This window comes from Grampus griseus (genome assembly GCF_964374135.1).
Source record: "Grampus griseus genome assembly, chromosome: 1".
Lineage (NCBI taxonomy): Eukaryota > Metazoa > Chordata > Mammalia > Artiodactyla > Delphinidae > Grampus > Grampus griseus.
Window position 1 is genome coordinate 129,868,976 of NC_139017.1, and position 17,720 is coordinate 129,886,695.

The 17,720-nt window shown below is 37.0% G+C and overlaps 1 protein-coding gene across 1 annotated transcript in view; it reads right to left on the minus strand.

Annotated features, from left to right (window-relative positions):
• Window positions 1-17,720, minus strand: part of ATG4C (autophagy related 4C cysteine peptidase) — an 86,836-nt gene that overhangs the window by 30,162 nt on the left and 38,954 nt on the right. The window contains exons 4-6 of the mRNA XM_082652951.1: window positions 6,709-6,942; window positions 4,261-4,591; window positions 2,342-2,412 (exon numbers count right to left, since the gene is read on the minus strand). Coding sequence (XP_082509077.1) covers window positions 2,342-2,412; window positions 4,261-4,591; window positions 6,709-6,942 — 636 coding nt within the window. The remainder of the gene's footprint in view (window positions 1-2,341; window positions 2,413-4,260; window positions 4,592-6,708; window positions 6,943-17,720) is intronic.

Sequence of the window (17,720 nt, forward strand, 5' to 3'; positions counted from 1 at the left end):
TTGTTTAAGCACATCCTCTGGCTTAATTAGAACTCTTAACACAGTACATTTTACTTGTAAGATTTCCTACCTGATAAACAAATACAGTACCTGCAAAATTCACACACTCATCTGAAAACTTAAAACTTTCATGTTCATATGGCTATAATCATGGCTTATCAGTCTTTCTTAAAAATCCAATTAACCTTAACAAAAGGCCGAACAAAATAAACGTGTATTTGGTAACGATTATATCCACACTATAAACACTAGTCAGTCACCAGGGTAATCTCAAGCATTTTGTAAATACCCTTATATTAAACATAACTGAAGTATATTTAACTTTCCCCAAACATTAACATATTTTATCCTCTTAACAGTATTTCAGTAAAAAATAAACAACATGAGGTGGTTTACTTTGAAGGCACTTTTATTTTATTAGGAAATTAAGGTCACTATTTTATCCCCAATAGAGTTTCAAAATTACTATAGATACTGGTCATTAAACAGAATACCCATAACAATAAAACAAAGCAACATTCTGGACAATAGCTGCATCATGATCAGATGATTTACTGAAGGACTAGTGAGAAACAAATCAAACAGAGAATTTTCCTTCCTTGAAACACATCCCCAATGAGATGAGACATGGCAGACATGCACCCCAAGTATATACCTATGTTAAATTTTCCCACCTATCTTTTTTAAGTAGTCATTTTAAATATTGAAAATTTCCTTAAGAACTTATTTTAATATTGCAACTAATAATTCATAGTATATATTCAATCAAGAAATATTTAATCAGTGCCTATACAGGGTGCAATGTAGGAACAAAAATGTGTAAAACATGGTCTCTACTTTCATCATTTACAGTATAATTGGGATAAGCTATAAGCTAAATACTTATGAAAAATCTAATTATAAATGGTATTGGGAAAACTGGACAGCCGCATGCAAAAGAATAAAATTGGACCACTATCTTATACCATACACAATAATTAAATCAAAATCGATCATCAAAGATTTGAACACAAGACCTGAACTGAAACCACAAACTCCTAGAAGAAAACAGGCGGAAAGCTCCTTGACATTGGTCTTGGTGATAATTTTTTCAATTTGACACCACAAGGCAACATAAGCAAAAATAAACAAATGAGAATACATCAAACTAAAAAGCTTCTGTACAGCAAAGGAAACCATCAACAAAATAGAAAGGTAACTTACCAAATAGGAGAAAATATTTGCAATCATATATCTGATAAGGGGTTAATATCCAAACTATACAAAGATCTCACATAATTCAACATCAAAAAAACAAATAATCCAATTTAAAAAATGGGCAGAAGATCTGAAGAGACATTTTTCCAAAGAAGCCATACAAATGGCCAACAGGTACATGAAAAGGTGCTCAACATCACTAATCATCAGAGAAATGCAAATCAAACCACGAGATATCATCTCACACCTGTTAGAATGGTTACTATCAAAAAGACAAGAAACAACAAATGTTGTTGAAGATATGGAGCAAAGGGAACCCTTGTGCACTGTTGTTGAGAATGTAAGTTGGTGCAACCACTAAGGAAAACAGTACAGTGGTTCCTCAAAAAATTAAAAATAGAACTACAATGTGATCCAGCAATTCAACTTCTGGGTATTTATCTGAAGAAAACGAAACCACTATCCCAAAAAGATAAATGCACCCCTTTAATCACTGCAGCATTATTTATAATAGCCAAAATATGGAAACAACCTAAGTGCCCATCAATGGATAATGGATAAAGAAAATGTGGTACGTATATACAGTGGAATATTATTTAACCATAAAAAAGAATGAAATCTTGCCATCTCTGACAACGTGGATAGACCCTGAGGGCGTTATGCTAAGTGAAATAAGTCAGACAGAGAAAGACACATACTGTATGATCTCACTTATATGTGGACTCTAAAAAGCAGAACAAAATGAATAAACAAAACACCAAGCTCACAGATACACAGAACAGACTGATGACTGGCAGAAGTGGGATGGGGGGACACAATGGGTGAAGGGCATGAAAACTGCCAGCTATAAGATAAATAAGTCATAAGGATATAACGTACAGCATGGGGATGGGCACTATAGTTAATAATACTGTATTGTATATCTGAAAGTTCTCATCACAAGAAAAAAAATTTTCTAACTATGTATGGTGACGGATGCTAACTAGACTAATTATGGTGATCATTCACAATATATACAAATATTGAATCATTATGTTATACATCTGAAACTAATATAATGTTATATATCAATTATACCTAAATTTTTAAAAAGGTCTGACCAAATAAATGGATAAAAAGTAGAATTATATAATACATTCCTCACCTGTACAGTCTTGCGCAACATAAATAGTTATTCCTTGTAAATCTGGGTGTCTTGCTTCTTCAACTGCTTTTCTAAGAAAATAACAAGCATTATCCTTTAAAATCCTAACTAACATTTCCAGTTAATAACAAACGATTTAATTTAAGGGAAAAGAAAGCCATCATTTTCTTGACTTTCCTATTTACCCTATAGTGTCTGCTTTCAAAACTATCATCTGAATGGTATCAAAAATCAAGTCAATTTTTTCAAAGTAGAATATTACACTAAATTACTCAAAAAACATTAAAACGTAAGTTTAAAAAACATATTTTAAAATTCTTGGGTACAAAGGTGTGAACCCCACCCTGCCCCCCAAAAAAGAATTTCTCTCAAACTCACCTGGCTATATTAAATGTTTTCTACCCAGTGGTATTACAATATGCTTCAAGGTTTACTTCATATTAACTTACATTACTGACTAGCAAAGTATGATTGTCCTCTGGTACAGTTATGAAAGATTTTTTCTTTTCTTTAAACAATAGCATGACTTTTTTCCTTCATTCAAAAACCTACATGACCTGAACAAATGAATTTCCCACTTTCAAGTCTTAGAATTCTATAAGTAAAACTGCAAATTGAAAAATATTTCCAAGTGGGTATAATATTCTCAGTGGTGCACATGAAGTGAAAAAAAATCACAACAATATATGTAAAAGGAAATTACACAAATTATGGAAAAATACTTTTATTTAACTGTATCTTTATAATTTTTTAACTTAACATGCCTTATTATGCATGTTTGTATGTGCTAATATAAAAGAGGGATGGGGAAACTATGGCCCATAGTCCAAGCATGACCTGTGGCCTGTTTTTGTACAGCCTGCAAGCTAAGAATGGTTTTTACAGTTTTCAACGACTGTAAAACAAAAAAAGAAAAAAAGAGCAAAATGAGCAATAGAGCCCTTATATAGCCTGCAAAGCCTAAACTATTTACCATTAGGCCTTTTACAGAAAAAGTGTTCTGATCCCTGGGATACAGAACATAACATCTTGAAGAGTAGAAACCATGCTTTTATGATTATGTTTTTATGTATGTCATACCAAGCTGGACTTGACATTATTAACAATCCATTTAATAATATTAGGCAACTACTTTTTCAACTATAAGCATCTGACCTATAAAATATAAAAGCCTGTTAATAAGCAAAAAAAACATTTGTACTAATTTGGATTTTGTATATTATTCTAAATAGACTAAATTTACTATAACATGCTGTACTTGGATGACAATATTAATGATTCAGTTAATAATAATAGTGGGACACAATAAATATGACAACTTTTTAAAAAACTTAAGTAGCATCCAAATAATTGGCACATAAAAAGCTGAGGTATAGTGAAATCTGACTTTCCACTTTTTTCTAACTACTCTGAATGTCACAGACACTTTATTTTACTATGATATAATTATAATATTAATAGTCCCATACATTTACAATTCACAAGAATTTGATGTGTGAAAAGAAATGCTGAAAACATCAATTTTAGCTCTTGACATTTCATTACACTATCAGTACATTACAGCCCCCAGATTACACTATTAAAAAAAAAAATTATAATGTTATTATGCATGTTCCAAGGTTGAAAGAGTTGTTAGTTTTTAGAACATTTCAATAAGGTAGTCTAATGAAAACCTGGCTAGAAAGAGACCTTGGATATCTATACCTATGAGCAAAAGAAGAAAAATTTGTCAGTAGATAAATGTAACTAGAGACACAATATGTCTTGTTTTTTCCCTAACAGTAAATGAAAGCTACTTTATGAATATTCTCATACAGTTAGACTTTAAAAGTTCCAATAATATATATACACTGCAAAAATCACTATCTCTGAGCCTGAGGACCTCTGTCACAAGATGAAAGATTTTAAAACAATTTTACCTTAAAATGTGAGCAACCACAGCTGGTCCATACCAATCTCCAGCTTTTTTCCCAGACTTCTTTCCATATTCTATTAGTTGATGTAAACCAAAGAGAGCCAAGGGGGAATCACCAAACCAAGAGATGATTTTCCTGTGATAAACTTCATTTTGCATTTCACGATCATCAGAATATCTCCCGATTGTTTCCTTCAGAGAAATTGTTGGGGTTTTGAGTTCTCTTTCCGCTGAAAGCGATGCTTCGAATGATGCAGTAAATTTTTTTACAGTGTTGGAAGTCCATGATTCAGAGTCTGAATTTTCAATGTTCAAAGCATCAGGCCAGGTCCAAGCTATAGCAGTTCCAAAGCAAGGTGTTCAGATCTTTTAAATAGTTAGACGTTAACAATTCTACTAAAATAAGCATGTAGCATTTAAAGTCCTATGGGTTACTAAACTAAAATAGCAAAGTCAGAAATAGGCAAATTTATAGTGATAGAAAGTAGATTAATGGTTGCTATTGGGAATGACTGCTAATGGGTATGAGGTTTCTTTGGGGGAAGATGAAAATCCTAAAATTAGATTATGGGGATAATTGTAGAACTCTGTAAATAAACTAAAAACCACTGAATTGTTGTTCACTTTAAATGAGTGAAATTATGGTATGTTGATTATATCTAAATAAAGTTGTGTAAAAAAAATAATAAACGTACAAGCAGAGGAAACATGCCAATATACCAATGATGTTTACTTTTGAGTTGAAATATTATTCTCCGGACTTTTCTGTAGTTTCTAAAATTTTTTGAATGGGGATATATTACATATAATCAGGAAAAAATTACCGTAATGAAAGAGAAAAAATAGTAAACTTAGGTACAAATGGACAATTCTGGAATATGTTTTTCTTTCTTTTCTTTTTTTTTTTTTTTGCGGTACGTGGGCCTCTCACTGTTGTGGCCTCTCCCATTGCAGAGCACAGGCTCCGGACGCGAAGGCTCAGCGGCCACGGCTCACGGGCCTAGCTGCTCCGCGGCATGTGGGATCTTCCCGGACCGGGGCACGAACCCATGTCCCCTGCATCGGCAGGCAGACTCTCAACCACTGTGCCACCAGGGAAGCCCCCTTCTTTTCTTTTTTTTGACAGTGTTAAGGTGGAATAAAGACTTTTGTATTCCATTACCAGTACTGCTCACCAGACATCCAGTCTTGACTACCCAAAGGCACAATAAACATATTCAACTAACAATCATAGTACTTATGAGAGTTTAACTTCAGAAAGTGGATTTTGTTTTGGTTATACATTAAAATAGAAGTTTGACCTGGAAGTTTAATATTTCTTTACAAGGTGCTTTTTTTCTCATACAGTCTTTCAAAATAACTTTATTATTTAGGGAGTAACATCAATTCTCTAGTAAATGAAGTCATTAGAGATCAAAGATCCCCCCCCAAATCAATTATATCACTACCTCACTGTTTTCAATAACACAACAGTCCCCAAACATTCATATAATTTCAAGCTAACAAAATGAGTCACAGATTCAGAGACCTAGTCAGAAGTGTGAAAAGTATTCCAATTCTTATCCATGATTGCATGAGACTATAAATAAATCATCCCAGAAAAAGCTGAAAAATTCCTTTTCCTTGCAATATCCACACTGCTCTTGAATAAACATTCTCTCCAAATGATCTCATCAATAATCCCTACAGAAAGGTTATTAAATATTTGCCATGCATTGCAGAAAATTGTCTGACACTTAAAAAAATATAACGACAGTAATAACCAGATATGATAGCCTAAAATGGTAAACTAAAATCCTCCTACAAATGTACACATTATATAAAAATGAACTAACAGAACTGGTAAGAAAGGTGGCACATTGGAAAACATAGATATATGTAAGTTAGTATCAATGACATTTCTGAGAGTCTAAAAGTCTAAGCATGATGACCTTATTAAGAAAATGCCCTAATCAATTTAACTGATTATAATCACATTTATAAAGATAAAAATAATTTTAAAGCATAAAACTGTAAAATTTCTTAAGATTTAAATAATGTAAAAACATTAACTGCTCAATAATTTTCTGCTCAAAGTCACTGCTGTTGACCTGCCCAGAATTTACTGAACTGGAGATAATCTAGAGTTCAATCAAAAAGAACTAAATGATAACAGCAACAAAAAATCCAAAGACTACTAAAATTTGAACTTAATTAATTCATAGTGGCAGTCATGAATAATACTTATGTTTAACCTGTATGTTTGAAACATAATAATACTTATGTTTAACCTGTATGTTTGAAATGGCCCAGTCCAACAAAGATGTTACATGGTAGATTAGTTACAACTTTAGAAGACATAGGGGACTCAGGAAATTAACACCAGGGAATTTTATTCAGTTTGCAAGCTAGAGTTCAAATTTAAAAAACAGTAACAATAACAAACCCCCCTAAAACCAGAGATTTGATTTACCTCTACCAAGGAAGTGTAGTACGAGTCCTTGAGCCAACAGCATCTGGCCAGTTCTTAGTGTACAGCCCCAACCACAGTCCGTTGTCAAAGCTGAGCCTTCTATTGGAGGAAACTCTTCCCTGTAGGTAAGCCATATTCTTGAAATGAAGTCTTTACGAAATTCTTCTACACTTCCCGCAATCACATGATCTTCTATTGTACATCCTGAGCTTACAGGTAACAGTTCATTTTCATCTACAAAATAAAAATATAAACTATACTCTAAATAAATGCAAAGAAATGTCAATAATGGTACTATATTCCCATTACTCTCGATATGGAGCACAGCACAATCTTTCCAATTCTTTTTTTTCAATTAAAATGAAGATAAGTCTCATATTCTGCCTATTCAGGCTGTTATGAAAATCAAATGAGAATGAATGCTGAAATGTTCTGTATACTCTGGTGCTAACTAATATAAGGTATTATCAGTACTACTGTTGTTAATAATAATACCCTATGTTCCGAATATAATCAACTCTCTTATGAGGACGTAATATAAAAATATATTTTCTTATTGCCTCATTTGGCTCAGGATATAGATATTAGTGCTCTCTAAAATGAGATTTGCAAATAAAATATCGTGATTTGTCAATATGTAAAAATGTATGTAATCACATAACTAGTTCTTAAAATCAAATAAAATGTGCACATTGTATTTATTGTCATGAATATTTATACTCAAATTATAAAATCAAAACTAACAAGCTAAACAGTAAGAATATAAAATTCTTAAATATATTCATATCCTTTCATGTTGAAGTATATACTTTTTTAAATTGTTGTGGCCCACATATGTCATTTTTAAAGACTTTTCCAAATTGATTATCTCCTATGCAATTTCTATGTGAAAACTATGGTCACTATTTGCCCAATAATTTACAAAAGACTAGTGCTCAAAAGGAACTAACATTTCTTGATTCTTCCAGACAGAAAGTCTTAGTCATCTTTTCAACCTCAGCATGAAGCACAGTGCCTAGCACAAATAGATCCTAATAAATGTAGGCTGGTTTGGGTGGGTGGATGCATAGGGAGATAAATCTGCCCATAACTCTCAATTCCAAGGAGTTTAATTTCTAATGCCCTTCTAAAGGATGTTAAAGCAGTTTTATCATGCTTTTATTCCTCATCTTTCCTGCACCTATCCCTTTTCAAGCTCATTCTGAAAAAAATTACAATCACCCAAACTTCGTAATATTCAGCTTAATGGAGCTAAGTTGTAGCATATAGTGTCAGTGGTAATTAAAAGAATACATGCCAGGGAGACGTTCAAGATGGCGGAGGAGTAAGATGTGGAGATCACCTTCCTCCCCACAAACACATCAAAAATACATCTACATGTGGAACAACTCCTACAGAACACCTATTGAACGCTGGCAGAAGACCTCAGACTTCCCAAAAGGCAAGAAAATCCCCACGTACCTGGGAAGGGCAAAAGAAAAAAGAAAACACAGAGACAAAAGAATAGGGACAGGACCTGCCCCTCTGGGAGGGAGCTGTGAAGGAGGAAAGGTTTCCCCACACTAGGAAGCCCCTTCACTGGTGGAGACGGTGGGGGGGGGGTGACGTTGGGGGAAGCTTCAGAGCCACGGAGGAGAGCGCAGCAACAGGGGTGCAGAGGTCAAAGTGGAGAGATTCCCTCACAGAGGATCACTGCCGACCAGCAGTCACCAGCCCGAGAGGTTTGTCTGCTCAACCACCGGGGCAGGTGGAGGCTGGGAGCTGAGGCTCGGGCTTCGGTTGGATCCCAGGGAGAGGACTGGGGTTGGCTGCGAGAAGACAGCCTGAAGGGGGCCAGTGTACCACAGCTAGCTGGGAGGGAGTCCGGGAAAAAGTCTGGACCTTCTGAAGAGACAAGAGACCATTGTTTCGGGGTGCATGAGGAGAGAGGACTCCTTTCCTCTGTGCCCACAGAAGGCAAAGTACCACCTAAGTGAGCTCCAGAGATGGGAGCAAGCTGCGGCTATCAGCTTGGACCCCAGAGATGGGCACGGAATGCTAACGCTGTCGCCGCTGCCACCAAAAAGCCTGTGTGCAAGCACAGGTCACTACCCACGCCCCCCCCACCGGGAGCCTGTGCAGCCAGCCACTGCCAGGGTCCCAAGATCCAAGGACAACTTCCCAGGGAGAACACACGGTGTGCCTCAGGCTGTTGCAATGTCATGCCAGCCTGTGCCGCCGCAGGCTCGCCCCGCATTCCAATTATGACTATTGTACCCTCTTTCTCCCTGGCCTGAGTGAGCAAGAGACCCCTTATCAGTCACTGCTTTAACCCCCTCTTGTCTGGGCAGGGAACAGATGCTTGAGGGTGACATACACACAGAGGTGGGGACAAAACCACAGCTGAACCCCAGAAGCTGTGCGAACAAAGAAGAGAAAGGGAAATTTCTCTGTGCAGCCTCAGGAGCAGCAGATTAAATCCCCACAATCAAGCAGAAGAACCCTGCATCTGTGAAATACCTGAATAGATAACGAATGTTCTCAAAATTGAGGCAGTGGACTTTGGGAGCAACTGTAGACTTGGTGTTTGCTTTCTGCGTCTGATTTGTTTCTGGTTTTTACGTTTCTCTCAGTTTAGTTTTTAGTGCTTGTTATCATTGGTTAATTCGTTTATTGGTTTAGTTGCTCTCTTCTTTTTTAAATTTCTTATTTATTGATTTTTCCCCCCTTGTTTCCCTTTTTGTGAGTGTGTGTGCATATGTTTCATTGTGTGGTTTTGTCTGTTTAGGTTTGCTTTTACCATTTGTCCTAGGGTTCTGACTGTTCTTTGTTAATTATTTTTTTTTTTTTCTTTTTCTTTTTTTTTTTTAACAGCTGTGTTGGGTCTTCGTTTCTATGCAAGGGCTTTCTGTAGTTGCGGCAAGTGGGGGCCACTCTTCATCGTGGTGCGCGGGCCTCTCACTATCGCAGCCTCTCTTGTTGCAGAGCACAGGCTCCAGACGCGCAGGCTCAGTAATTGTGGCTCATGGGCCCAGCTGCTCGGCGGCATGTGGGATCCTCCCAGACCAGGGCTCGAACCCTTGTCCCCTGCATCAGCAGGCAGACTTCCAACCACTGAGCCACCAAGGAAGCCCCTATTATTTCTTTTTATGAGTGTGTGTGTGTGTGTGTGTGTGCGCGTTACTTTGTGTGATTTTGTCTAGTTTTGCTTTTACCATTTGGTTTGGGATTCTATCTGGTTTCTTTCCCCCCCCCTTTTTTTTCTTCCTTTTCTTCCGAGCCATGGGGCTGGCAGGGTCTTGGTGCTCCGGCCGGATGTCAGGCCTGAGCCTCCAAGGTGGGAGAGCCAAGTCCACAACACTGGACCACCAGAGACCTCCCAGCCCCACGTAATATCAATTGGTGAGAGCTCTCCGTCTCAACGCTAAGACCCAGATCTACCCAATGGCCAGCAAACTCCAGTGCTGGACACCCCATGCCAAACAACTAGTAAGACAAAAAAACAACCAAACGCATAAGCATAAGGGCTGCCTAAACTCATACTAAGTTCACAGACATGCCAAAACACACCACCAGACACAGCCCTGCCCACCAGAAGATCCAGGCCCACCTACCAGAACCCAGGCACCAGTCCCCTCCACCAGGAAGCTTACACAACACACTGAACCAACCTCACCCATTGGGGGCAGACACCAAAAACAAAAGGAACAAAGAACCCAAAGCGTGTGAAGAGGAGACCCCAAACACAGTAAGTTAAACAAAATGAGAAGACAGAAATATGCAGCAGATGAAGGAGCAAGGTAAAAACCCACCAGACCAAACAAATGAAGAGGAAACAGGCAGTCTAACTGAAAAAGAATTCAGAATAATGATAGTAAAGATGAGCCAAAATCTTGGATATAGAATGGAGAAAATATAAGAAACGTTTAACAAGGACCTAGAAGACCTAAAGAGCAAACAAACAGTGATGAACAACACAGTAAATGAAATTATAAATTCTCTAGAAGGAATCAATAGCAGAATACCTGAGGCAGAAGAACAGATAAGTGACCTGGAAGATAAAATAATGGAAATAACTGCCACAGAGCAGAATAAAGAAAAACAAATGAAAAGAATTGAGGACAGTCTCAGAGACTCTTGGGACAACATTAAATACACCAACACTTGAATTATAGGGCTCTCAGAAGAAGAAGACAAAAAGAAAGGGTCTGAGAAAATATTTGAAGAGATTATAGTTGAAAACTTCCCTAGCATGGGAATGGAAATAGGCAACCAAGTCCAGGAAGCACAGAGAGTCCCATACAGGATAAATACAAGGAAAAACACAGCAAGACATATATTAATCAAACTATCAAAAACTAAATACAAAGAAAAACTATTAAAAGCAGCAAGGAAAAAGCAACAAATAACATACAAGGGAATCCACATATGGTTAACAGCTGATATTTCACCAGAAACTCTGCAAGCAGAAGGGAGTGGCAGGACATATTTAAAGTGATGAAAGGGAAAAACCTACAACCAAGATTACTCTACCCCGCAAAGATCTCATTCAGATTCGATGGAGCAATTACAACCTTTACAGACAAGCAAAAGCTAAGAGAATTCAGCACCACCAAACCAGCTTGACAACAAACGGTAAAGGAACTTCTCTGGGCAGGAAACACAAGAGAAGGAAAAGACTTACAAAAACAAACTGAAAACAATTAAGAAAATGGTAACAGGAATATACATATCGATAAACGTAAATGTAAATGTACCTTAAATGTAAATGGACTAAATGCTCCAACCAAAAGACACAGACTGACTGAACAGATACAAAAACAAGACCAATATAAATGCTGTCTACAAGAGACCCACTTCAGACCCAGGGACACATGCAGACTGAAAGTAAGGAGACATAAAAAGATATTCTATGCAAATGGAAATCAAAAGAAAGCTGGAGTAGCAATTCTCATATCAGACAAAATAGACTTTAAAATAAAGACTATTACAAGAGACAAAGAAGGACACTACATAATGATCAAGGGATCAGTCCAAGAAGAAGATATAACAATTGTAAATATTTATGCACCCAACATAGGAGCACCTCAGTACATAAGGCAACTGTTAAGAGCCATAAAAGAGGAAATTGACAGTAACACAATCACAGTAGGGGACTTTAACACCCCACTTTCACCAATGGACAGATCATCCAAAATGAAAATAAATAAGGGAACACAGCTTTAAATGATACATTAAACAGGATGGACTTCATTGATACTTATAGAACATTCCATCCAAAAACAACAGAATACACTTTCTTCTCAAGTGCTCATGGAACATTCTCCAGGATAGATCATATCTTGAGTCACAAATCAAGCCTTGGTAAATTTAAGAAAATTGAAATCATATCAAGTATCTTTTCCGACCACAACACTGAGACTAGATATCAATTACAGGAAAAAAATCTGTAAAATATACAAACACATGGAGGCTAAACAATACACTACTTAATAACCAAGAGATCACTGAAGAAATCAAAGAGAAAATCAAAAAATACCTAGAAACAAATGACAATGAAAACACGACAACCCAAAACCTATGGGATACAGCAAAAGCAGTTCTAAGAGCGAAGTTTATAGCAATACAATTCTACCTTAAGAAACAAGAAACATCTCAAATAAACAACCTAACCTTACACCTAAAGCAATTAGAGAAAGAAGAATAAAAAAACCCCAAAGTTAGCAGAAGGAAAGGAATCATAAAGATCAGATCAGAAATAAGTGAAAACAAATGAAGGAAAAAATAGCAAAGATCAATGAAACTAAAACCTGGTTCTTTGAGAAGATAAACAAAATTGATAAACCATTAGCCAGACTCATCAAGAAAAAAGTGAGAAGACTCAAATCAATCCAATTAGAAATGAAAAAGGAGAAGTAACAATTGACACTGCAGAAACACAAAGGATCAGGAGAGATTACTACAAGCAACTACATGCCAATAAAATGGACAACCTGGAAGAAATGGACAAATTCTTAGAAAAGCACAACCTTCCCAGACTGAACCAGGAAGAAATAGAAAATATAAACAGACCAATCACAAGCACTGAAATTGAAACTGTGATTAAAAATGTTCCAACAAACAAAAGCCCAGGATCAGATGGCTTCACAGGTGAAATCTATCAAGCACTTAAAGAAGAGCTAACACCTATCCCTCTCAAGCTCTTCTAAAATATAGCAGAGGGAGGAACACTCCCAAATTCATTCTACAATGCCACCATCACCCTGATACCAAAACCAGACAAAGATGTCACAAAAAAAGAAAACTACAGGCCAATATCAATGATGAATATAGATGCAAAAATCTTCAACAAAATTCCAGCAAACAGAACCCAACAGCACATTAAAAGGATCATACACCATAATCAAGTGGGGTTTATCCCAGGAATGCAAGAATTCTTCAATATATGCAAATCAATCAATGTGATACACCATATTAACAAATTGAAGGATAAAAACCATATGATCATCTCAATAGATACAGAAAAAGCTTTTGAAAAAATTCAACACCCATTTATGATAAAAACTCTCCAGAAAGTGGGCATAGAGGGAAACTACCTCAACATAATAAAGGCCATACGTGACAAACCCACAGCCAACATCGTTCTCAATGGTGAAAAACTGAAAGCATTTCCTCTTAGATCAGGAAGAAGACAGGGTTGCCCATTCTCACTGCCATTATTCAACATAGTTTTATAAGTCTTAGGCACGGCAATCAGAGAAGAAAAAGAAATAAATGGAATCCAAATCAGAAAAGAAGAAGTAAAACTGTCACTGTTGGCAGATGACATGATACTATACATAGAGAACCCTAAAGATGCTATCAGAAAACTACTAGAGCTAATCAATGAATTTGGTAAAATTGCAGGATACAAAATTAATGCACAGAAATCTCTTGCATTCCTATACAGTAATGATGAAAAATCTGAAACAGAAATTAAGGAAACACTTCCAGTTACCATTGCAGCAAAAAGAATAAAATACCTAGGAATAAACCTAAGAAGACAAAAGACCTGTATGCAGAAAACTATAAGACACTGATGAAAGAAATTAAAGATGATACAAACAGATGGAGAGATATACCTTGTTCTGGGATTGGAAGAGTCAACATTGTGAAAAAGCCTATACTACCCAAAGCAATCTACAGATTCAGTGCAATCCCTATCAAACTGCCAATGGCATTTTTCACAGAACTAGAACAAAAAGTTTTACAATTTGTATGGAAACACAAAGACTCCGAATAGCCAAAGCAATCTTGAGAAAGAAAAATGGAGCTGGAGGAATCAGACTCCAGGGCTTCAGACTATACTACAAAGCTACAGTAATCAAGTTAATATGGTACTGGCACAAAAACAGATATATAAATCAATGGAACAGGATAGAAAGCCCATAGATAGACACACGCACATATGGTCACCTTATCTTTGATAAAGGAGGCAAAAGTATACAATGGAGAAAAGACAGCCTCTTCAATAAGTGGTGCTGGGAAAACTGGACAGCTACATGTAAAATAATTAAATTAGAACACTCCCTAACACCATACACAAAAATAAACTCAAAATGGATTAAAGACCTAAATGTAAGGCCAGACACTATCAAGCTCTTAGAGGAAAACATAGGCAGAACACTCTATGACATAAATCACAGCAAGATCCTTTTTGATCCACCTCCTAGAGAAATGTAAGTAAAAACAATAATAAACAAATGGGACCTAATGAAACTTAAAAGCTTTTGCACAGCAAAGGAAACCATAAACAAGACGAAAAGACCACCCTCAGAATGGGAGAAAATATTTGCAAATGAAGCAAAAGACAAAGGATTAATCTCCAAAATTTACAAGCAGTTCATACAGCTCAATATCAAAAAAACAAACAACCCAATCCAAAAATGGGCAGAAGACCTAAACAGACATTTCTCCAAAGAAGATATACAGATTGCCAACAGACACATGAAAGGATGCTCAACATCACTAATCATTAGAGAAATGCAAATCAAAACCACTATGTGGTATCACCTCACACCAGTCAGAATGCCCATCATCAAAAAAATCTACAAACAATAAATGCTGGAGAGGGTGTGGAGAAAAGGGAACCCTCCTAAACTGTTGGTGGGAATGTAAATTGATACAGCCACTATGGAGAACAGTATGGAGTTTCCTTAAAAAACTAAAATAGAATTTCCCTTTGACCCAGCAATCCCACTACTGGGAATATACCCTGAGAAAACCATAACTCAAAAAGAGTCATGTACCACAGTGTTCACTGCAGCTCTATTTACAATAGCCAGGACATGGAAGCAACCTAAGTGTCCATCAACAGATGAATGGATAAAGGAGATGTGGCACATAGATACAATGGAATATTACTCAGCCATAAAAGGAAACTAAATTGAGTTTTTTGTAGTGAGGTGGATGGACCTAGAGTGTGTCATACAGAGTGAAGTTAGTCAGAAAGAGAAAAACAAATACCATATGCTAATACATATATATGGAATCTAAAAAAAAAAAAAAAAAGGTTATGAAGAACCTGGGGCAGACAGGAATAAAGACGCAGACGTTGAAAATGGACTTGAGGACACGGGGAGGGGGAAAGGTAAGCTGGGATGACGTGAGAGAGTGGCATGGACTTATATATACTACCAAATGTAAAACAGATACCTAGTGGGAAGAAACCACATAGCACAAGGAGATCAGCTTGGTGTTTTGTGACCGCCTAGAGGGGTGGGATAGGGAGGGTGGGAGGCAGACGCAAGAGGGAGGAGATATGGGGATATATGTATATGTATAGCTGATTCACTTTGTTATACAGCAGAAACTAACACAACAATGTAAAGCAATTATAATCCAATAAAGATGTGAAAAAAAAATTTTTTTAATTATAAAAAAGGGCTTCCCTGGTGGCGCAGTGGTTGAGAGTCTGCCTGCTGATGCAGGGGACATGGGTTCATGCCCCAGTCCAGTAGGATCCTGCATGCTGCGGAGCGGCTGGGCCTGTGGGCCATGGCCGCTGGGCCTATGCGTCTGGAGCCTGTGCTCCGCAACGGGAGAGGCCACAACAGTGAGAGGCCCAAGTACCGCAAAAAAAAAAAAAAAAAAAGATGTGGTACATATATACAGTGGAATATTACTCAGCCATAAGAAGAAACAAAATTGAGTTATTTGTAGTGAGGTGGATGGACCTAAAGTGTGTCATACAGAAAGTCAGAAAGAAAAAAACAAATACCATATGCTAACACATATGTATGGAATCTAAAGAAATGGTTCGGATGAACCTAGGGGCAGGACAGGAATAAAGACGCAGACTAAGAGAATGGACTTGAGGACATGGCGGATGAAGAGGGTAAGCCGGGATGAAGTGAGAGAGTGGCATTGACACATATACACTACCAAATGTAAAACAGATAGTGGGAAGCAGCTGCATAGCACAGGGAGATCAGCTTGGTACTTTGTGACCACCTAGAGGGGTGGGATAGGGAAGGTGGGAGCGAGGCACAAGAGGGAGGGGATATGGGGATATATGTATACATATAGCTGATTCCCTTTGCTATAGAGCAGAAACTAACACAACATTGTAAAGCAATTATATTCTAATAAAGATGTTAAGAAAAAAAACCCGAATACATGGCAAGCCTCTATTATCAATGAATTTCTCTGAAGATTAGAGTTTGAATTTAATTCCAAATAAAAATAAAAATATCTGAAAACTGAATATGGCACTACAAGTAAGTCCAAAATTTCCACTTTGGAGACATTTAAATTTGTTTGAAATTGGATATAATAACACATAACTCTCACAGCTCATCCTGAGGCTTGCCAAACACATAGTTCTAATCTCCTATCTTGACAAAGTGATTAATTCCTTATTCTTTTAAGATCTAGTCTCCTCTTAATATTTACTCTAAATATTATTGTGAAACTGTTCATACTAAATGAACTTTGTTGTCTTGTTGACTTTCCACTATAATACTACTCCTGCTATTCCACTTTTTGACTGACTTTCCTTTTCACAGTATTAACTAATTATATCTAGAATGCTTTTTATCTACATCTGCTCCCCCTCCAGATTTCAAGTATTCTAGAGGAGAAGAAATATGTTTATCTTCTAGACCTCTGAATGTTCAGCGCCTAACACAGAGTTCAGTCCATAGTAGATGCACAATAAATATTTGTTTTGCTTTGCTTTTGTTTTCTATGATGGAAAAGACTTCTGAGCAGACGTTTATGAAGAGTGAGAATGCCTGAAAGAATCACTACAAAGAATGAGAAAGAAAGCTGATAAAGGAAATAGAAGAGACCTGCTAGCAATATTGAGGGCTCAGTCAAGGGTGCTTATCGCAATCAAAAATCACAATTATACCGCAACTAGAGAAACCCACGCACAGCAACAAAGGCCCAATGCACCCAAAAATAAATAAATAATTTTTTTTAAAAATCACAATTAAACAAGCTAATATGAGAAATAATCAAAAGTACAACAAACTGCAGAAATAAATTCTGAAAGAGTGTAACTACTGTAATTATCAGGTATGGGATAAAATAAGTATGCATATGTTTAAAAAGTAGAAGGTACTGAAAGGTGGACAAATAAAAGAAAACAATTAAAATTGACCAGGCACATGTAAAGGAAAACCAAATAAAACTACTAGAAATGAAAAATATAATAAATGAAAATAGAAATTTGGTATAGGTTAAACAGAAAATTATACAAACCTCAGAAGATAATCAAGGAACCAGAAAAACTAAAGAAATTACTCAGAACACAGCACAGAGAGAAAAAATAACAGAAAATATAAAAAACAAGCATTTCAGGGCTTCCCTGGTGGCACAGTGGTTGCGGGTCCGCCTGCCAATGCAGGGGACGCAGGTTCGTGCCCCGGTCTGGGAGGATCCCACATGCCGCAGAGCGGCTGGGCCCGTGAGCCATGGCCGCTGGGCCTGCGCGTCCGGAGCCTGTTGCTCCGTGGCGGGAGAGGCTGCAACGGTGAGAGGCCCGCGTA